This window comes from Oncorhynchus nerka, linkage group LG24 (assembly GCF_034236695.1).
Source record: "Oncorhynchus nerka isolate Pitt River linkage group LG24, Oner_Uvic_2.0, whole genome shotgun sequence".
NCBI lineage: Eukaryota > Metazoa > Chordata > Actinopteri > Salmoniformes > Salmonidae > Oncorhynchus > Oncorhynchus nerka.
The window spans coordinates 32,979,419-33,002,900 of NC_088419.1; the positions used below are offsets into that span (position 1 = coordinate 32,979,419).

The following is a 23,482-nucleotide window of genomic DNA, read 5'->3' on the forward strand; positions in this document are numbered from 1 at the left end:
GAGTGTTGGAGGATATTTTGTAAATGACATCGCCGAAGTCAAGGATCGGTAGGATAGTCAGTTTTACGAGGGTATGTTTGGTAGAATGAGTGAAGGAGACTTTGTTGCGAAATAGGAAGCTGATTCTAGATTTAATTTTGAATTGGAGATGCTTAATGTGAATCTGGAAAGAAAGTTTACAGTCTAACCAGACACCTAGCTATTTGTAGTTGTCCACATATTCTAAGTCAGAAGCTTTCAGAGTAGTGATGCTAGTCATGCATTTTGTTTTACTAGCATTTAAAAGCAGTTGGAGGCCACGGAAGGAGACAGGAGCTTGTATGTGTTACGTTAATGTGTTAGCTAGTGTACATTTCAGGTTGTTGTTACCTCCTGTCTGATGGTTTCCTTTGGTAAAGCATCGATTGCAGACAGCAAAGTTTCCAGCCATGCGTTGCTCACCACTGTCGAAGAGAAACAGAGAAAAAGTGACATTTTAAAAACACTGAAAATTGCTACCAATGTTTAATAATGATTCCAGGGCCTTTGAAGTTTCGAAATGGAACATCCCTGTGCCAAAGAGTATGATGCCCTGCCAACCTACAGCCCACCAGTGACGGTAAGTCACAGCGGTTAAGCTCTGTCACGAATTCAAACTGCTGCATTCACTCCCTCGCTCACACTGTGGGCGAAATGCCAGGCAGACACTAGCTACATTCAACAGATCTGTGAGAAGAAGCTTTCATCGACTGTAATCCTGGAACAGTAGGATGCTGAATTGAAAACCTGAGTGAGCAACAGGCTTGTTCCTCTCGTGCCAACAATGGCTAAAGATTGATTCCTGCCAAGTAAGGTGCCACATGAATTGTACACAAGCTTAAAGCATGCTATTTGAGACTTTTGAAGGGATGTTACTTAACGTTCAACCTAAAGTTACATTTGAGCTAGGACAGGAATACTGCAAAGCTGAAAGCGGGGCTGTGTAAGTCTGGCTGTATCCAACTCACCCGGTTGTTACTATACAACCCACAAGTCTCTGCAATGTCTTGTTTTGAACAGGCTTAATTTGCCACTGGAAGACATTACACACAAAAAAAATACCCAACTTTATGTCCTGCCAAAACATGCCATTGTTTACATTCAGGGTCCAACACTAACTTTTTTCTTACTGGCCCAATTGAGCCAGTTGGCCAAAAATCTACTGTCCCGAACAGAATTTCAACGGGCCTGGACATGGTGTAGTTTTAAATGAATTGGTGTTATGCAGGACCTATAGATTGGCATGCTTCTTTCTATATTCAGCTATTAATAGGCTACATTTGGTTATTATGATACCGCTTAGATGTTAAGTCCCCTATTTAGGGGGCTTTGAGTGGTTCTGGACTGGTTTGGATGTACAAAGCGCTCTGTGAACATCGTAGGGTCATGTGTCTTATAGTGCAAGAAAGCCCCATCTCTCTGCTCCCACTCTCCCAGTGGGGATGACTTGAAGAGTCAGGTATCAGACCCCACATTTGCATAGGGACGTGTCACATTTCCGGGCCTATCCAGATAAAGGAACGATTCCCTGTGTCTGTGAAACTTACAGCTTCGCTTGCAATAGTGCATAATAAACGGGAGAATCTAGCGGATGCAACAATACTAGTTTAATCTTGCTGTGATATTCTCAGCAGCAATTAGAGCTCTCAACCTAAGTAAATAAAGTAATAGAATTGAACAAGACCACTTTCTCTTGGTCACAGATGGACAAAACCACTTTGTGCTTAAAGCTGAAGTAACGAGTCTGCACGCATTTAAACGGTGTCTCTGTGCTGCTGAGTGGACGTTTAGGAGAAAATTCTCTGTCTGCAGTTATATTAAATAGTGCCAATATTGTACTAAATATGACCATATTTATTTTACACATAGTATAAGATATCACATTTCGTATAAGTCATTTATAATTTCGTTGTTACTACATTTAGAAAGGATTTCAGTCATTTCAAGACTTTTGTTGAATAGGAAAAAAATATATGATTCTTCATATTTTCCTACTATTTGTACTACATTAAGTTCTTGAGCTTCAGCAATTTATATACATATATTTTTACCAGAAAGGTGAGCTCCAGACCTTTCAAAAACTATGCAAATGTAGCAGTTAGTGTTTATGGCCACCTCATGAAAAATGTTTACGTTTGGGTATGTCTATTTAGGTGGAAATCCATGCATCGTCTGATATTTTTTGTAGTTGTATTTGTAAAATATGTATTCTATTTTAAATTATGATTATTTATTTTTGTACCCCAATTGGTAGTTACAGTCTTGTCCCATCGCTGCAACTCCAATACGGACTCGGGAGAGGCAAAGGTCGAGAGCCTTGCGTCCTCCGAAACATGACCCCACCAAGCAGCACTGCTTCTTGACACAATGCCCGCGGAAGCCAGCTGCACCAATGTGTCAGAAGAAACACCGTACACCTGGTGACCATGTCAGCGTGCATGAGCCCGGCCCGCCACAGAAGTCGTTAGAGCGCAATGAGACAAGTACATCCCGGGCAATCAAACCCTCACCTAACCCCGACGGCGCTGGGCAAATTGTGCACCACCTCATGGGTCTCCAGGTCCCGGCCGGCTGCGACACAGCCTGGAATTGAACCAGGATCTGTAGTGACACAGCTAGCACTGTGATGCAGTGCCTTAAGACTGCTGCGCCACTCGGGAGGCTTGTGCATCGTGTTATTTTAACCAATTATGCATACAGTTGAAGTCGGAAGTTTACATACACCTTAACCAAATACATTTAAACTCAGATTCTCACAATTCCTGACATTTAATCGCAGTAAAAATTCCCTGTCTTAGGTCAGTTAGGACTACCACTTTATTTTAAGAATGTGAAATGTCAGAATAATAGTAGAGACAATGATTTATTTCACTCAATTAGTATTTGGTAGCATTGCCTTTAAATAGTTTAACTTGGGTCAAATGTTTCGGGTAGCCTTCCACAGGCTTCCCACAATAAATTGGGTAAATTTTGGCCCATTCCTCCTGACAGAGCTGGTGTAACTGAGTCAGGTATGTAGGCCTCCTTGCTCAAACACACACTTCTTCAGTTCTGCCCACAGATTGTCTATAAGATTGAGGTCAGGGCTTTGTGATGGCCACTCCAATACCTTGACTTTGTTGTCCTTAAGCCATTTTGCCACAACGTTGAAAGTATGCTTGGGATCATTGTCCATTTGGAAGACCCATTTACGACCAAGCTTTTAACATCCTGACTGATGTCTTGATGTTCCTTCAATATATCCACATAATTTTCCTGCCTCATGATGCCGACTATTTTGTGAAGTGCACCAGTTCCTCCTGCAGTAAAGCACCCCAACAACATGATGCTGCCACCCGCGTGCTTCACGGTTGAGATGGTGTTCTTCGGCTTGCAAGCCTCCCCCTTTTTCCTCCAAACATAACGATGGTCATTATGGCCAAACAGTTCTATTTTTGTTTCATCAGACCAGAGGACATTTCTCCAAAAAGTACCAACTTTTTTTAAACCCAGTCCAGTTCAAAGTGAATGGCACAGATCCATGTATGGCAATGGCTATTTGCATATAGGCCTACTGCAGCTCTGATTGGTTATGGCGCACCAGTCAGGTCTGAGCGTGCCTGTCAATGCAATAGAATCCCACTCCAATGCCCTCTGCCTACAAATCTCTTGCACAGTTAGTTTTGTATTCCAAGTTTTGTATAGTTAATTCTGTTTCAGAATGTTACATTGAAAGTGGCTAATATTGCGTTGATTAGATCACAATTCCCACAGTAGAACAAAACATTGATAGTGTTAACTAAAGTGGAAAACTCTAGAAAGTTGAGGGTAAATCTCATGCTTCTCTGCGCGTGCTGACATTTCCTCTGTGTGGCAGTCAGATGGGAGAGGGACCATTGGTTGTATCATTCGACTTCTCGCTATAGTGGATTTTTTGTTGTTGTTGCGGTTCATCTTTTTTTTTGGGGGGGGGGGGGGCAATAGGGGTGATACCATTGTATATCACAATGTTTTATGGGTACATAATCACGATAGGACAAAGGCTGACATCACCAAACCTTACTGCCTTGGTTTTTGTCAAATCAGTCTGGTTTGGCATAAGTTATTTGCTTACTAATGCCATGCTAATGACACGTTGAAGACAACTTTAACTTCCTGCCATGATCTTGTCGAATCAGTTGTGGTAGCCTGTCATAAGTTATTATCATCACGACTTCTTATGACATCTCTTATGTTATGCTTATAAGAACCATGCTGACCTGTGTCCCGGTGGTCCAGGTTAAGTAAAACGATCTGTAGGATGGAGTGGGTGTGCGTCTGGATGAGGACAATGTCATCCTGGAGCAAGGTCAGGAAGGAGCCTGCCGCCGCTAGCTGCATGTCTGCCCCGGCTACGTGCAGTACTTCCTGTGTCAGAGGGCGAGAGGGGGTTAGAAGTGGGGAAGGGTTAGGGGTGAAGAGGTTAATTGACCATTTGTTACTATGGACATGTAGTCACAAGACACACCAAAAAGGAATAATTATAATTTCATGGACATTTGTTATTAGTTAATGTTTCTATTCAGTCATAAAATGTCGGTTTTACAACAGTACAGTGGTTAATATGAATATTGGCCCACCCGAACTTTTGGCACTACCCGTCGGAAGGTCTCTGCTGGATTTTGACGCACCAGGTTTGGCAGGTTGATGATTACACTGGCTCTCTGGACATCCTGACCTGAGCTGCAGAAAGACAACCAAAGAACAGAGCACAGCTATAGCAAGCATGTTACATTTCTTGTAAGAATTGGGGGTGAATGCAATCATACAGTACACAAACAGTGTTCATCAATTAATACTTTGCTAACACACATACACACACACTGACACATACATACATATACGATATACGATATATATATATATATATACACTTTTTACTCTTATTATTATCTATCCTGATGCCAGCAGCATACAACTTTACAGCTAGCAGCATACCACCCTGCAGCTCACTGCTGGTTTAGCAGCATACCACCCTGCAGCTCACTGCTGGTTTAGCAGCATACCACCCTGCTGCACACTGCTGGCATAGCTCTGAAGCTAAGTAGGGTTGGTCCCTGGATGGGAGACCAGATGCTGCTGGAAGTGGTGTTGGAGAGCCAGTAGGAGGCACTCTTTCCTCTGGTCAAAGAAAAAAATATCCCAGGGCAGTAGGATGGGATGTCCTGACTCTCTGTGGTCACTAAAGATCCCATGGTACCGATCTTAAGAGTAGGGGTGTTAACCCTGCAGTCCTAGTTAAATTCTTGATCTGGCCCTCATGGCCACCTAATCATCCCCAGCATCCAATTGTCTCATTAATCTCCCCTGTAACTATTCCCTCGGTTGTTGCTTTAAATGAGAATTTGTTCTCAGTCAAATTAGCAGGTAAAATAAGAATTAAATAAACAAGTTCATTCCTACGTATATGGTATTGGTAATCATTGTATATAGCTTCATTCTTGTGTTTTATTTCTCGTGTTCTTTTTCTTATCTAACGCTGCATCGTTGGGAAAGAGCTTGTAAGTAAGCATTTCACTGTAAGCTCTACACCTGTTGTATTGGGCACGTGATGAATACAATTTGATTTGATTGGCAGTCAATTCATTTCATGTCCAGTCAATACAGGAAGTGAACTGAAATTCAAATAGTAATCAATAAAAAAGCTTAAATTAGGGTTGCAACATTCCGTCCACTTTCCCCAAATTCCGGTCACTTTTTGGGAAACCTGGGAACTTTCTGGATTTGCAACCCTAGCTTTGATGCTGTCCACCTAGAAAACAATTGTATTGATAAGGTATTAGTTTATGTTAGTATTATTTTATTATATATTATTAGCTTTGTTTATTTTTCTCAATCAGAGCTAAACTTGGGACTCTTTTGTTAGGTGTGGAAGATGGCACCACCAAAGCGACACACTGCTGACCATTTATATCATACGTAGAGTTTTATTTTTCAGCGGGACAATGACACAAATGCTAATGCCAAAGACACACCAAGGTGTTTAGTGTTCCTGTGTGGTCCAGTCCCTGTCCTGACTTAAATGTGCTTGATGATTAGGCACAAGCTTTGAATAGTTGTTCATCAATGATTCCCAACAGCATTTACTGAGCTTGAGCAATTTTGACAAAAACAATGCCTTCAGTAAGTATTCATACCCCTTGATTTATTCCACACTGTGTTGTTACAGCCTGAATTCAAAATGGATTTAAAAAATATATATTCTCATCCATCTACACACAATACCTCATAATAACATAGTGAATACTTGATTTTAGAAATTTGTGCAAATTTATTGAAAATGACATAGAATCACCTTCGGCTGCGATTACAGCTGTGAGTCTTTCTGAGTAAGTCTCTAAGAGCTTTGAACACCTGAAATGTACAATATTTGCACATTATTATTATTTTTTTTTAGTTCTTCAAGCTCTGTCAAGTTGGTTGTTGATCATTGCTAGAAAGCAATTTTCAAGTCTTGCCATAAATTTGCAAGCTGATTTAAGTCAAAACTGTAACTAGGCCACTCAGGAATATTCAATGTGGTCTTGGTAAGCAATTCCAGTGTAGATTTGGCCTTCGTTTTAGGTTATTGTCCTGCTGAAAGGTGAATTTTTCTCCCAGTGTCTGTTGGAAAGCCGACTGAACCAGGTTTTCCTCTGGTACTTGCCTGTGCTTAGCTCTATTTTTTTAAATATTTTTTATCCTAAAACACTCTGTAGTCTTTGCCAATGACAAACATACCCATAACAAGATGCACTTGTGATACATTTAGAAAAATGTTCTATAATTGTATTTCACTTTGAAGATGTGGGGTCGGTTGTGTAGATCTGCAGAAAGAAAATCTAATTTAATCTTGTTTTAGATTTACTTTTGAGGCAGCAAAAATGTGAAGAACAGTGCAAGGGGTGTGTAGACTCACGAGGCACCGTATATTTGCTTTAAATGTTCAAATGTTCTTCAAAGTCAATAGGTGAAGTTGCAGAGTTGCAGAGTTGCTTTGATGTGATAGCATTGTTGTTTAGATGCTTTCTTCCCACTAATTAGGCTATTTTCTGATTAACCATATTGTCTATCCACTAGAAATATAGATCGTGGATCAGGCTAATGAGACCATGAGGCTACAAGAGATTGGATTCATCTCACACACCACCAGTGAGCTGATCGATTTCAAGCTCATTGATCCTGTTAGCTCGGGGAGAACCGGGACGAAAGTAACACGGGGCAAAAGTAACTAGCCAATTGTCTCAGATAACACAGAAGCTAACATGTTGTAGTGAAGCCAGCACGTTCCTAATGCGGAGGACAACCTTCCTGCAAAAAAACCCAGCAGAGTCTGACTATGTTTCGCCGAGTTCTGTGAGCGAAACAGGAGGAAAGCAGCATCTAAAATTCCTCATTTAACATTGGAGGGGGAAGTTTTTATAACTATGTCTCCAGAGGATTGCTTACAAGCATGAGCGAGCAGTTAAAAAAAAGGATATATTGCCTGGGCTACTTGGGGAGGTTGAGGCCTTAACAGGAATTTATTACAGTAATAAAATGATAGAAGAAATACGAGCGGAAAATAAGATATTGAAAACTACCATGAACTCCCTTAAAGACACCACAGAGAGGCTACAGTATTATAATAAAACAATGAAATCCTAATTACTTGATCTGAAGTGCAGAAGTATGAAAAATAATATTGTTATAATGGGAATAAAGGAGGACGAAAACTATCAGTCAACAGAGGGAAAAAATTCATGAAATTCATGTGTTCATGAAACGTAATCTCAAGATGACGGACGAACAGGTGGAAACAATTGATTTTCAAAGAGCTCACCGTTTCAGTGGCAGAGGAGAGGGAAGGCCCCGCCCGATCGTAGCTATGCTAACCCACTACAAAATGAAAATTGCCTCGTTCCAACAGGGTAGGGATTTGAAGAACACCCCATTATCTCTTAATGAACAATTTACTCATGAAATAGTGGAGAGACGACGTGCCCTGTACCCCACTTTCAAAGGGCTCTGAGCAGAGAAGAATAATGTTTGTCTAGTGGTGGATAAATTATAGGTAAACAACCAAATGTTCAAGGACTAGTAGATTACAACTTGGCTGTGAGTGATAGCTACCTCCTGTTGAAGTAGTCCCCGATACATATTTGCACCGCATTACACTGTACAAATATGGATTCATTTGCTTTTTACAAAAACATTTTATTTGTATTTTTTTGGCATGAACAATTAAAAAAAATATTTAAAATTATTATTTTTTAAACATTCATGCCGTATGGAACCGTGGACTATGTGGACTTAAAACAAGGTTGGACTTATTTTAGTTTAATTGAACTTGGGTATCATTATGGTAAGTGGGAAAATTAGTAAAGCAAGTTATAATTGTAATGGCTTTGCAGATCCAAAAAAGACTATACATTTTTACATGGCTAAAAGAGAAAGAATATATCTATTGTTTACAGGAAACTCATTCTACAAATATAGATGAGGTTGGGAGGAAAAAGGACAGAGGGAAAAATATATTTTTGTCATGGGCAAAGAAACTCAAAACGGGTGATTATACTAATTAATACAAATTTTGATCCGATAGTGCAAACTGATCAGCAAGGAAGGTGAATTATTTTAAATATGCTATTGAACCAAAAACAGATTTGGATAATTAATCTATATGGGCCAAATAAGGATGATCCACACTTGTTCGAAACTATATATAATAATCTATTGAGCTCACAAGCAATGGGAGAATCTATTATTATGGTGGGAGATTATAATACGATTTTAAGTACCTCAATGGACCGTAAAGGAAATCACTCTACAAACTATCACCCTCAAGCACTTAAGGAGATCACAAAGATCATGGATACATTAAAACTAGTGGAGTTTGAAAAACCCTGACCTAGTGAGATATACATGGAGGAGGCTTAATCAAGCTAGCAGTCTTCATTACCTCCTGGTCTCGTTCTTGCTGGCATCAAAAGTTTAAAAAGTATTAATAGGAGATCGAATGCAATCGCACCACCATCTAATTGGCCTCCATATAACTCTTACAGAGTTTCCACGTGGACGGGGATATTGGACATTTAATCAAAGCCTATTGGATGACAATTTGTTCTTAACTAAGACAAAGAAATTCATAAATTACTTTTTTTGTACAACATAGGTACAGCAGATCCCTTATTGTATGGGACACTTTCAAATGTACTTTTAGAGGGCATTCAATACAATACTCATCATTAAAACAAAAGCAGTTTAGGTCAAGAGAGATTAGAATGATAAAGGAAATAGAGGAAGCTACAGCGCAGGCAGATGGTGATGGAAACTGTACTATAGAGGCACAAAATAGGTTAGAGGAAAAAAAAATTGGAGGTACTTATTCAAAAATGATCAAGTGTAATGTATTACAAAAATAAAGCGAATTGGATGGAAAATTGTGAAAATTGAATCTTCAACATAGAAATTCTACCAAAAAGAATTTATAGAAACTCATTACAAATGGAGTTACCCAGGAAGCAAAATATTTTAAGCATGTTTTCTTTCCAGTCTCCTCCATTTCCATTGAATGATGTTAACGGTAAGGATTTCCTTCCAAGTAATAATGTAAAATTAACAAATTTACAGAAAGACCTGTGTGAACGCCAACTTACAGAAAAGGGAATTTTGAGGGAATAAAATCTTTTCAGTCTGGAAAAACACCAGGGCTTGATGGCATACCAGTAGAAGTATATCAGACCTTTTTTGATGTACTCAAAGATTCATTATTAGCATGTTTTAATTACTCTTATACAAATGGTAGACTTTCAAGTACTCAACAAGGTCTGATTTCATTACTACTAAAACAGGACACAGGTGGTAAGAATAAAGATCCAGTCCATTTAAAAAAAACTGGAGGCCTCTAACACTTCAATGTTGCGACGTGAAAATTCTGGCGAAATGCATTGCACTTAGAAGCAAAGAGGCACTGAGTTTGTAGTTAGGCCTTGAAATACATCCACAGGTACACCTCCAATTGACTCAAATTATGTCAATTAGCCTATCAGAAGCTTCTAAAGCCATGACATCATTTTCTGGCACAGTCAACTTCGTGTATGTAAACTTCTGACCCACTGGATTTGGGATACAGTGAATTATAAGTGAAATAATCTGTCTGTAAACAATTGTTGGAAAAATCACTTGTGTCATGCACAAAGTAGATGTCCTAAACGACTAACTGAAAAAAAACTACTGTTCTTGCTGACAAGCAAACTAAATAACCAACAATGGGTACCATAAGTATTCACCCACCTTGGATTTCACATTTTACGAAGTGGTATTGAATGAATTTAACATATATTTTTGTCATTGATCTACACAAATTACTCTGTAATGACAAAGTGGAAGAAAAATGATATATCTTTTTTAAATATATGAAAAATAAAACACAAATATACCTCGATTAGATTAGTATTCTCCCCCGAGTCAATATATGTTAGAAACACCTTTGGCAACGATTGCAGCTTAAAGTTTTATTAGGCAAGTCTCTGCACACCTGAATTGTGCAATATTTGCCCATTATTCTTTTCAAAATTATTCAAGCTCTGTCAAGGTGTTGGGGATCATGTCTAGACAGTCTTGCCATAGATTTTCAAGAAGATTTGTGTCAAAACTGTAACTTGGCCACTCATTAAAACTGTAACTTGGCCACTCATTAACTGTCTTTTTTATAACCAACTAGTGTAGATTTGGCCTTGTGTTACAGGTTATGCTGAAAGGTAAATTCCTCTCCCAGTGTTATGTGTAAAGCAGACTGAAGCAGGTTTTCCTCTAGTCTAGGATGAACTCCAAAAGTATTGGGATTGTGACCATTTTCTATGACTTTTTTTGTCTCTGTACTCTAGCACTTTGGATTTGAAATTATATAATGACTGTGGTGTTAAAGTGCAGACTGTCACCTTTAATTTGAAGATATTATCATTCATATCGGGTGAACCGTTTAGAAATTACATCACTTTCTGTACATAGGCCCCCCCCATTTTAGGTGGAATAAATTCACTTATATTTGTATTAAAGTAATCAAAAGGTTTAGTATTTTGTCCCATATTCCGAGCATGCAATCATTACATCAAGCTTGTGACTCTACAAACTTGTTGGATGCATTTGCTGTTTGTTTTGGTTGTATTTCAGATGATTTTGTACCCAATAGAAATTAATGGTAAATAATGTATTGTGTCATTTTGGAGTCACCTTTATTGTAAATAAGAATATAATATGTTTCTAAACACATCTACATTAATGTGGATGCTACCATGATTACAGATAGTCCTGAATTAATCATGAATAATGATGAGTGAGAAAATTACAGATGCAAAAATATCATACCCCCAAAACATGCTAACCTCTCACCATTACAATAACAGAGGTTAGCATTTTTGTGCTCGGTTAATCATCTATGACACTCAGGCTGCACCAATATTTAAAAAGAGTGAATTTTGAAAAAATCTTGCAGAAAATTTGTCTGTATGTGGCAATTTGACCGACGCTTAGGGAAAACACTGCATGCACATATACACGCATACACACACACACCCCAATTCATGTTCGTTTATGCCAGCAGGTTCCTAAAGAGACGACTGAGCCAATAAGTCTGCAAAGCTACGTGGTTAGTTGATCATGGCCCTAACCGTCTCTATACCTTGCAAAGAATGCAACTTGTAAGTCATTGAAGCCTTACAGGGGATATTGGTTACTTTCCCCAACACTACTTTTGCCCAAACCCCATCTGTCTGTTTCCCCCCTGGGGAGCCGAAATATCTTTTCACCAGCTAACCCCAGGAGATTTCCTCTCTCTGTGCGTCAGCCTCTCTCCTTTGCTGTGTCGCTCTAAATAATATACTCTAGACAAGTATTCATTACCTTCAAGAATAGACTTTCGTCAAGTGGCCTTGTTGGCAGAGGGGTAGTTAATAACGAGGCGGGAACAGGGAACAGCCTTGCCGGCTGTCCCGGCTCCGAGCTACACTAGCAATATGAAATAGTGGATGCGTCCTGGATTGGCACGCTTATGCGCCCTGGTAAAAAGTAGTGCACTATATAGGGAATAGGGTGACATTTGGGACAGAGAGAAATGTGGTAGCGGCTGTTGAGGTTGTTGATTGTGGGGACTGTATTGTCCAGAGCCTGGAGATTTATGTAGTGTTTCAAAAGGTGGAGGCAGGATAGCACTTTGCGGTACCATACGCGATCTGGGGTGGGGTGTCGGCATGAGAATGACTTAATCAATTAAAGGGCAGGAGCTGAGCGCATGGGGTAACAGGAGCTGATGCCCGTAGGGCAGCGCTTTGATCTCTTCGGTGTGCTCTGGGGCCCTATAACGATACACCTGGAAGCCCTTCAGAAAGTAAAAAGACACACGCACATTTGTAATTAGGCTTGACTGCTGAATGAGCAATGCAAGGCGGACTTGGGTTACATTTGACAAATGGAGGTAGGCTTCGGGCCCTGCCCCGGGTGAATATTCTTGCAGCTATTTTAACAGAAGGGGGAAAGACTGTAAAATGGAAGACCCGTTTTGGGTTGTGTTAACCATATAAGCCTACAGTAAGTGGCATATCATCACTAAAACAAAGACACCTCTTTTCGGACTAGTAGGCATAAGGATGCACCAACACGAAAATTCTGGTCAAATTTTTTGGGCCTTGATAATCATGATCGCAGCTACAATTTTTACTGTAATTTTTTGACACTTTGTAAAAGTTACACAATGGGGGCAGAACATTTGTGGGATGTTTTTATTTTGGGACATGAGTGGACATCACATTTGGTTTAGGCAACAATATAGGCCAAAAAATTATTGTCCCACAATATCAGCATAGAAATATAGCAATATGAAGGCCGATATATTGTGCGTCGCTAATATCGGTCACACCTTTTTTGCCAGCCCCCCATGAAATTCCTCAGTCCAGCTAAAGGGATCAATAGAGTGTGGCTTGGTTTTTCTAGTGGCTTTGTAATTAGAGTGTCCGCCCTGAGATCCTACAATACTTATAATACAATACTAATACTGGCCCTGCATGTAGAAAACAAATGGGGGAGGAAGAGAGATTTATTTTCCCTTTCGTACTTAAACTATTTGCACATTGTTACAACACTATACATATATAACCATAATACATTTGAAATATTTTATTTTTTACTTTTGTGAGTGTAATGTTTACTGTTAGTTTATTTCACTTTTGTTTAGTATCATTTCCACTTGCATTGGCAATATAAACATGTTTCCCATGCCAATAAATCCCTTGAATTGAATTGAAAGTGAGAGAGAGCATGAGAGAGAATTCACAGAGCTTCTTAGTCATTGTCTCCCCACAGGTTACTATGACACAGTCCACAGGCCATGAAAACATCAAATTGGAAAAACAAAGGGAAAGCTTTGCCAACAGCCAACATCCATCTACATGAAGAGTCAACATAAGCACTGCAATAAACATGCTAACAAGCCAAACACTTTGTTTGAATAACTTGATCTACTAAATCAACTAATGATCCACAAATACAGTCAATGTGATTAATGCATGTAAATTCAAATGTAGTCTAATGTCAACGAGGGGTTAGTAGGTAAACTTATTCATGTATTTTTATTTAACTAGGCAAGTCCGTTAAGAACAGATTCTCATTTACAATGACGGCCTACACCGGCCAAACCCGGACGACGCTGGGCCAATTGTGCGCCGCCCTATGGTACTCCCACAGCCGGTTGTGATACAGTCTGGAATCGAACCAGGGTGTCAACTTGCGCCTAGTTGTTGTAGTATTTTAATAGAGAAAAAGCAATGCATGACCCTTGGTAAATTAGTAGTTTGATAGCTTTGAAGGGAACAATCTACCCTACATAAAGTATTGCACAAACCAGTCATTTACTGACATGATGGACCCATACAAACATAGACATGCACAACAAAACAAAACATATTACCTGTGATTGACCTATTCAATAAAGCAACAAAGTGCTACAGACCAAGGGCAGGCTCCTAATTTGACCCAGTGGAATTGAAACAAAAACCAGGTCAACAACTTGCCCATCACGTATGAACAGGAGCGGTTCCAGATATCCAAAAGAAACCCAACCCCAGAGAAGGAAGATTAAACAACTTCAGATAAAAGCCAAACTTTGGATAAACCAGATCAGTGTCGCTTTAGGTGGATGTGAAAGATGGAAGACTGCCTAAATAGGCTAGTGTCTCAAGTCATTTGGCTACAGCATCGAGCCTATGGTTAACAGGCACGTAGCCTATTAGCAACAGCATAGGCACCCATATGACATTATCATACACACCTAATTCTTAAAATCATCAACAATACTGACATGTCTCCATATGACAAAACCATGTAATTAAACTGACAACTGACTTCCAGCGGACTTGTCACTTTCTCCGGAGTGAGCAGAGCTTAAGCGCCACTTGATCAAGTGTACTCGGCGTGAGCCGTGTGCATTGAATTCTTGAAAATGAAACCTGAGCAAAATTTCACACTGAGCAGCGCGAGCCTCTCACAGAGCCATGCTGCTTACGCCCAAGTTTAATAGAAATGAATGGGATCGTCTCACACTCTGTACAAGTTACACTTGCAGTGTAGCAGTCCTGTTACAGTCAACAGACCAAAGTTCACTTTTTGGGAATCGATAAACAGTTGCTTTCTCGCAGGATCTGTTAGAACTATGGCACTTTGATGTATTTTACCGACCTATCGTTAACCCCCACTTCCCAAGGCTTCATATTAAGGAACTGAGACTGAGGAATGGATAGTTGTTGTTTCCTGGCCATTAGTTCAAATAAAATCAAAGTTTATTTTGTCACGTGTGCCAAATACAACAGGTGGAGACCTTACAGTGAAATGGTTACTTACAGGCTCTAACCAATAGTGCGAAAGAAAAAGGTGTGTGTGTGTGTGTGTGTAGGTAAGTAAAGAAATAAAACAACAGCAAAAAGACATTTGAAAATAACAGTAGCAAGGCTATATACAGACACCGGTTAGTCAGGCTTATTGAGGTAGTATGTACATGTAGGTATGGTTAAAGTGACTATGCATATATGATGAACAGAGAGTAGCAGTAGCGTAAAAGAGGGGTTTGCAGGTGGAGGGTGGTGGGTGGTGGGACACAATGCAGGTAGCCCGGTTAGCCAATGTGCGGGAGCACTGGTTGGTCGGGCCAATTGAGGTAGTATGTACATGAATGTATAGTTAAAGTGATTATTCATATAAGATAAACAGAGAGTAGCAGCAGCGTAAAAGAGGGGTTGGGAAGGGGGAACCCAATGCAAATAGTCCGGGTAACCATTTGGTTACCTGTCTTATGGCTTGGGGGTAAAAACTGTTGAGAAGCCTTTTTGTCCTAGACTTGGCACTCCGGTACTGCTTGCTATGCAGTAGTAGAGAGAACAGTCTATGACTGGGGTGGCTGGGGTCTTTGACAATTTTCAGGGCCTTCCTCTTACACCACCTGGTGTAGAGGTCCTGGATGGCAGGCAGCTTTGCCCCAGTGATGTACTGGGCCGTACGCACTACCCTCTGAAGTGCCTTGCGGTCGGAGGCTGAGCAATTTCCGTACCAGGCAGTGATGAAACAGGTCAGGATGCTCTCAATGGTGCAGCTGTAGAACCTTTTGAGGATCTCAGGACCCATGCCAAATCTTTTTAGTTTTCTGAGGGGGAATAGGCGTGCCCTCTTCACGACTGTCTTGGTGTGTTTGGACCATTCTAGTTTGTTGGTGATGTGGACACCAAGGAACTTGAAGCTCTCAACCTGCTCCACGATAGCCCCGTCGATGAGAATGGGAACGTGCTCGGTGCTCCATTTCCTGTAGTCCACAACCATCTCCTTAGTCTTGGTTACCTTGAGGGATAGGTTGTTATTCTGGCACCACCCGGCCAGGTCTCTGACCTCCTCCTTATAGGCGGTCTCGTCGTTGTCGGTGATCAGGCCTACCACTGTTGTGTCGTCAGCAAACGTAATGATGGTGTTGGGAGTTGTGCCTGGCCATGCAATCGTGGGTGAACAGGGAGTACAGGAGGGGACTGAGCATGCACCCCTGGGGAGCTCCAGTGTTGAGGATCAGCGTGGCAGATGTGTTGCTGCTACCTACCCTCACCACCTGGGGGTGGCCCGTCAGGAAGTCCAGGATCCAGTTGCAGAGGGAGGTGTTTAGTCCCAGGTTCCTTAGCTTAGTGATGAGCTTTGAGGGTACAATCGTGTTGAACGCTGAGCTGTCGTCAATGAATAGCATTCTCACGTAGGTGTTCCTTTTGTCGAGGTGGGAAAGGGCAGTATGGAGTGCAATAGAGATTGCATCATCTGTGGATCTGTTTGGGCGGTATGCAAATTGGAGTAGGTCTAGGGTTTCTGGGATAATGGTGTTGATGTGAGCCATGACCAGCCTTTCAAAGCACTTCATGGCTATGGACGTGAGTGCTACGGGTCTGTAGTCATTTAGGCAGGTTGCATTTGTGTTCTTGGGCACAGAGACTATGGTGGTCTGCTTGAAGCATGTTGGTATTACAGACTCAATCAGGGACATGTTGAAAATGTCAGTGAAGACACCTGCCAGATGGCCAGCACATGCCCGGAGCACACGTCCTGGTAATCCGTCTGGCCCCGCAGCCTTGTGAATGCTGACCTGTTTAAAGGTCTTACTCACGTCGGCTACGGAGAGTGTGATCACACAGTCGTCCGGAACAGCTGATGCTCTTGTGCATGCCTCAACGTTGCTTGCCTCGAAGCGAGCATAGAAGTGATTTAGCTCGTCTGGTAGGCTCGTGTCACTGGGTGGCTGTGCTTCCCTTTGTAGTCTGTAATAGTTTGCAAGCCCTGCCACATCCGACGAGCGTCGGAGCCGGTGTAGTATGATTCAATCTTAGCCCTGTATTGAGGCTATGACTGTTTGATGATTCGTCGCAGGGCATAGCCGGATTTCTTGTAAGCTTCTGGGTTAGAGTCCCGCACCTTGAAAGCGGCAGCTCTACCCTTTAGCTCAGTGCGAATGTTGCCTGTAATCCATGGCTTCTGGTTGGGGTGTGTACGTACAGTCACTGTGGGGACGATGTCCTCAATGCACTTGAGTGAAAAGCCAGTGACTGATGTGGTGTATTCCTCAATGTCATCGGAAGAATCACGGAACATGTTTCCAGTCTGTGATAGCAAAACAAACCTGTAGTTTAGCATCTGCTTCATCTGACCATTTTTTTTATAGACTGAGTCACGGGTGCTTCCTGCTTTAATTTTTGCTTGTAAGCCGGAATCAGGAGGATAGAGTTGTGGTCGGATTTACCAAATGGAGGGCGAGGGAGAGCTTTGTACGCGTCTCTGTGTGTGGAGTACAGGTGATCTAGAATTTTTTCCGCTCTGGTTGCACATTTAACATGTTGATAGAGATTTGGTAGAACTGATTTAAGTTTCCCTGGATTAAAGTCTCTGGCCACTAGGAGCGCCGCCTCTGGGTGAGTAGTTTCCTGTTTGCTTATTTCCTTATGCAGCTGGCTGAGTGCGGTCTTAGTGCCCGTATCTGTTTGTGGTGGTAAATATCCATGTCTTCATTTAGCCACGATTCCGTGAAACATAGGATATTACAGTTTTTGATGTCCCGTTGGTAGGATATTCGTGTCTATTGCTGCCTCACAGGCTCGCGCTAACTCTTGGGGGCTATCACTTTTCAAAGCGCTGTCTGAATGTGATGAAGAGGAAGCTGTGCACTAAAAGGCAACAATGAGCTCACTGTGCCATCCTTGATGTCAACCATACACATTTATTGACGCAGTTCTAGTGACCAGGCAAATCCATTCTTCTCTAAACTCTTGGGCAGGGATAAAAAGCATGACTATTCCTTTCATGCCTAGGCATCGCCTAATCCTCCAGCAGGGAAAAAAGAGCAGAGAGAGAGAGGGAGAAAGAGTGTGTGTGTGAGTGAGAGAGAGAGAGAGAGAGAGAGAGAGCATGAGGCAGATAAGAGGCACAAAGCTCATCTGCAGAGGTTGCGAGGGTCAAAAAGTTATTACCCCAGTGGAGTAAATTGCATTCCATCTATTGTTAATGTTACGTTCCCCAGTTTCTATGTTTTGGGTATGTATGTGTGCATTTCAGGAAATGGCTTCCTGGATTCTAAGCAGCTGATTGGTCGGCCCCATCGATGATTGGAGCTCTGAACCCTCCCTCTCGTCAGGAGAAACAGCTGTTTTCAATGACCAATTCCTTCTCCAGCTGGATAAAAGCCCGTGTTCCTTTGTCAAAAAGAGGGAGAGCTTCGTTGTATCGGCTGTGTTGGTTTGGTAAAGTTGTTGTGGTATGCGTTTGCGGACACCCCCTGTATTTTGGTTAGCGCGCCAGGTGGCGTTAAGAATAGGTAAGTAGTGGGTGGGTAGGTAGGAGAGGGGACTCTAACTTTTACTTTCTTTGCTTTGGTTCTGTCCAGCCCCTTTTCCCCACATTTACCGTGTTAAGGAAATAAAATCCCTGTTAATGGTGAAATTGTCTGCCTCGGTCATCCTTACCCGCACCTACAATCACATACCTCTTTCACTCCACGGGAGTTGAGTGTAGCAGGAGATTGCGTTCCGTCCAAGAGTTGTACGTAACAGTTAACAAACCAAGGTAAATTAGCAATGAAGCAGAAGTACAAGGGCCATATGCAATAAATCATTGTAAAGTGACAAACGCTATTGTAGACAGATTATCTACTAGTTTTGTGTTTATTAGCGTAGCTGGGACTCTAAGGTTGACCAACTCTTAAGGTTGTTTTTTGCATATAGGGAGGATATACCATTCAGGGCTTGACATGAACTTTTTAGCTACTTGAATAAGAATGATGCACTGTTCCATTATGGCCCACCTGGAGGATGGTTGGCCACCCTTTTAAGCCTATAAAATATTTCATAATTTACAATTACAACCAAATACATAAAATAATTTCCTCATTCAAGAAAACCAAGACATGCTTATCTATAAACTTGTAAGGCTAAAATATGCAGGTTTCAGGGAAGATCCGTTGACAGCATGGGAGTTATTTGCCAATTAGGCTACTCTAAGAACATGTTTTTACATTGACATTCAAAATTGTTCATGTCATTTTGACAGACTTATTTCTCAACTCCCAATATTGAGCACTTGAGAGGCGGTTTTACAATAGGAGTATGTGCAATTGGTTTATTAACACTATAAAACTTTTCCCTGTAAATGTACAGCATTATACTGGCAGCAGAGTTGCCAGGTAAATACTGTAATGTTGCTTTACAGCAGGGATGTTTTACAATAAGAAATTATACAATTACAGTAATTGGCTGGCAACTCTGCTGCCAGTTTAATGCTGTTTGCTAAGAGCTGGCAGCAAGCTGATAGATTTGCTGTTAGATCCAGTAAAGGCTGCTTTAACACTCTTGGGTAGCGGAATTATTTTGGCTTCCCTCCAGACTTCAGGACAAAGACTTTCCTCTAGGCTCAGATTAAATATATGACAGATAGGAGTGGCTATAGAGTCAGCTAACACCCTCAGTAGCTTTCCATCCAAGTTGTCAATGCCAGGAGGTTTGTCATTATTGAACGATAATTGTTCCACCTCTCCCACACTGACTTTACACAATTCTAACTTGCAATGCTTTTCTTTCATTATTTTTTTTTATGCATGAATACGATGGCTCACTGTTCATTGTTGGCATTTCCTGCATAAGTTTGCCAACTATGTCAATGAAGCAATCATTCAAATAATTGGCAACATCAAATGGTTTTGTGATGAATAAGCCATCTGATTCAATGAAAGATAGATTTGAATTTGTCTTTCTTCCCATAATTTCATTTAAAGTACTCAAGTGTTTTTGTTCATCAATTCTTTATATCATTGATCTTGGGTTCATAATATAGTTTCTTTTTTTCTGTTGAGTTTAGTCACATCATTTCTCAAATTTGCAGCAAGTCAGCCAGTCAGATGTGTAGCCAACACTTATTAGCCACTCCTTTTGCCAAATCTCTTTCAACCATACAGTTTTTCAATTCCTCATCAATCCATGGAGCCTTAACAGTTCTAACAGTCAGTTTCTTAACAGGTGCATGTTTATCAATAATTGGAAGAAGCAATTTCATAAATTCATCAAGGGCAGCTTCTGGATGCTCCTTATTAATCATATCTGACCAACACATTTTTTTACATCCTCCACATAAGAGGCACAGCAAAATATTTTGTATGATCTCATACACTATTTTAGGCCCAGCATTTGGAACTTAGGCATTCCTGGATATAGACACTATATTTTGATCGCTGCATCCAATGAGTACGGATACAGTATTAGTAAAAATGTGATTGATACATGTGGATGATCTTGTTCCTGTAGTGTTTGGCACTGGTTACAGTGAGAAGTTTCCTCTGAGTGGACAGCTTGATGAAAAACAGTCAATATTCAGGTCCCCAAGAAAGTAGACCTCTCTGTTTACATCACATACACGATCAAGCATTTCACACATATTATTTAGATACTGACTGTTAGCACTTGGTGGTCTATAGCAACACCCCAAAAGAAAAGGCTTTAGATGTGTCAAGTGAACCTGTAACCACAACACTTCAATAACACTTGACATAAGATCTTCTCTAAGCATTACAGGGATATGGCTCTGAATATATACTGCAACACCTCCCCATAAGAATGCATGTATCTTCTATAGATGTTATACACTTGTATTGCTACTGCTGTATAATCAAATTAATTATCTAAGTGAGTCTCAAAATTGCTAATATACGAATGTTCTGATGTTAGCAAGTTGTTGATTTCATTAACCTTATTTCTAAGGCTACTCATATTAATAGGAGCTATTTTCAGCCCTTTCATGGGGAGATTATCAAAGATAGACATAATATGGAAAAGAGCAAACAAAGCAAGAGAAAAAAAAAATTCAGCAGTCCATTAATCAATAGGTGTGTGTGTGTGTGTGTGCTGTGGGGTTGAAGCTACGAACACATAGGCTTGGTTCTCTCATCCCTTCCAGGCTTCTGGGAGGGAGGGTGGATAATAGGCCTGTCCCCATGAGCTCTGGCAGTTTTCATGGCTGGGATAAGTTCTTTCCTCTTCTGGCGCACAGCTTCAGGATAATTCTTGCTGAGGAAGATAAGTTCCTCTCAAGTCCTTGGCTCTTTCCAGAACAGCTACCTTGTCCTTGAAACTCAGGAACTTGAGTTTGGTTTTCCAGTCCTGTGGGTGCGCTCCACCTCAATCTTCCTGTGGTCCATCTTCAATTTCTTCAAGATCCTTTCCCTCACTTTGTCCTCAGACTCCGTCCAGGTCTCATGTGGAGATTCTTCAATTCCGTCCACAACCATGTGCCTTGATTGTCCCTCGAGATTTCTCCATCATTTTTATCATGGATTCACAAACAGAACTGATGTCCTCTCTCAATGATCTACATATTGCTGTCATCTTGACGCTCTCCTGTTTCAACTCATCGAGCTGACTCTGGGAGAACTACAAACTGTTCTTCAGGTCCTGGACCTCTCTGGTCAGATCATCCATTCTTTTATTAGTTGAATCCACCAGTATTTGGACAAACACTTGAAGCTATTTTCTTGTTGATGTAACAACTGCTTGTAGAACTCTTTGTTCGTTTAATAGATCTTTCACCTGTGATAAAAAGACACCACTGTCCTCAACGGTACTCCCGCCGGTTTTGGTCTTTGCCATGGTAGCTAGCAATGTAGGTTACACTGTTACTCCTCGCAGTTCCAGAAAAAGGGAACAACAGGGACAGCCACAAACCCGAGACAATCCGCAGTCCCAGCCACAAATGGCTAACTGCGTCGCGGGCTGCGTTCAAGCCCTCAAGAAAACCCTGCAAGCTTGATAGGCAGCTAGCTAGCAACTAGGCTAGCTGCTACGCCAAATAGCTCCTCAGACTCGGCCTTGGTCGGCAGGATCACTGGACATAGTGTAGCAGTCTCAGCAACTGATGCCAACTGCGTTGCGGGATCCAAACTCAAAAGTTAGCTAGCTACTAAAAACCTTCCAATACACTTTCAAAACAACAAACTTATCTCTAGATTAAACGTGACAGATTTAAGGATTTTAATATAACTTGCACTTTTAAAGGCCTTAAAAATTCATCCAGAGACTACAGGGCAAAACAGACCAAGGACATTGCAATTACTTAGCCATTAAACATTTGAGGCTTGCTTCCACTCCAATAGGTCCTTTATACAAATGTAATTGGTTGGACATTACTACCACATATCAGTTCAATTGGAAGAGCACTCGCTCTCACAGGTGCAACAAATGTAGCTTCTACAAGGCACGTCTCAAAATATGTTAATGAGACAGAAACAACAATACTATGCACCCACTAGTTGTCACAAGGTTTTGGCACTCCAAAAATATTGTTGGGTACTGTATTCTGTGGGGTGGAATTACAGTACCATTTGAAATACAGTACTTCTTTACAGAAATGTGTATATTGTTAAACCAACATTTCATTGGAATTTATGGTATAATTTACCAGGTACGCTTAAAATCACCCAGAGTGATTGTCTGAGCTTCATGTGTCTCACCTGACAGCATGAGGTTGGCCCCTGAAACTGAAAATGTGAATCTACAGTAGGCATAAGCTATTACTGTAAATAAATCCAGTATGTTAAAGTAATTTAAGGGAGGCTTCCAATTACAGTTAATAACAGTATTTTTCTGCATTTTACCCATAATGCAATACACTCCACAGCATTAATTCTGTAAAACACATGATTGGTATTTTACTGTGCAATCTACAGTTTTACAGTGAAAGGACCCGTTCATCAACTGCATGTCGGCAATTTGGGGATATTCAAGAGTGCCGGCGGAAGGTTTTTAGGACATCGGACATGACAATGATATTAATACATGCATAGCTAAATACCGAGATAACTAGCCAGGCTACACAATATGTGTTCAATTGGCTATCTAGTTAGGTTTATGTTTCTCTCTCTCCCCTTGGGCTCACTCGCATACACTCTCTATATATATTTGTCACATGCGCTGCATACAACTCAAACTAGTAGTTTATAGGATAATTTTCAAAAAACTGGTGCACATTAATGATAGAAACGTATCATTATATTTATCGTTATCGCATCAATTCAGGCAATCATGCCTTTTGATGGATTTTCATGACCGTACAAACCCGGTTTGCTGAGAAGAAATCAGCTATAACTTTGCAAATAACTCACTAATTTGCAAGGAATATCAACAACATAAATGCAGCTCTGTGATTTGATCTCCAAAGCATATCTCGCAACTGCGAATGATTTGAAAGACCGCTCCTGCCTATCAGTGCCATACAATTATACTATGATGCGCTCTACAGAAATTGGGAGAACAGCAATACAGCTTCCAGAGGACACTCTGATCCCAATTCGGAGTAATTATTTGATATTCTGCTTGTCAGACTTTTTTACTGGGCTAGGGACGCGGACAAGGGTTAATGCCGAGCCCTGCCCATTATTCTGTTC

At 40.9% G+C, this 23,482-nt stretch overlaps 1 protein-coding gene across 5 annotated transcripts in view; it reads right to left on the reverse strand.

Moving 5' to 3' along the window:
• Positions 1–23,482, reverse strand: part of ppp4r4 (protein phosphatase 4, regulatory subunit 4) — a 118,591-nt gene that overhangs the window by 61,826 nt on the left and 33,283 nt on the right. For all 5 annotated transcript variants that reach the window (XM_029631592.2, XM_029631588.2, XM_065008830.1 and 2 more), the window contains exons 3-5: positions 4,617–4,719; positions 4,257–4,404; positions 370–443 (exon numbers count right to left, since the gene is read on the reverse strand). In XM_029631592.2, coding sequence (XP_029487452.1) covers positions 370–443; positions 4,257–4,404; positions 4,617–4,719 — 325 coding nt within the window. The remainder of the gene's footprint in view (positions 1–369; positions 444–4,256; positions 4,405–4,616; positions 4,720–23,482) is intronic.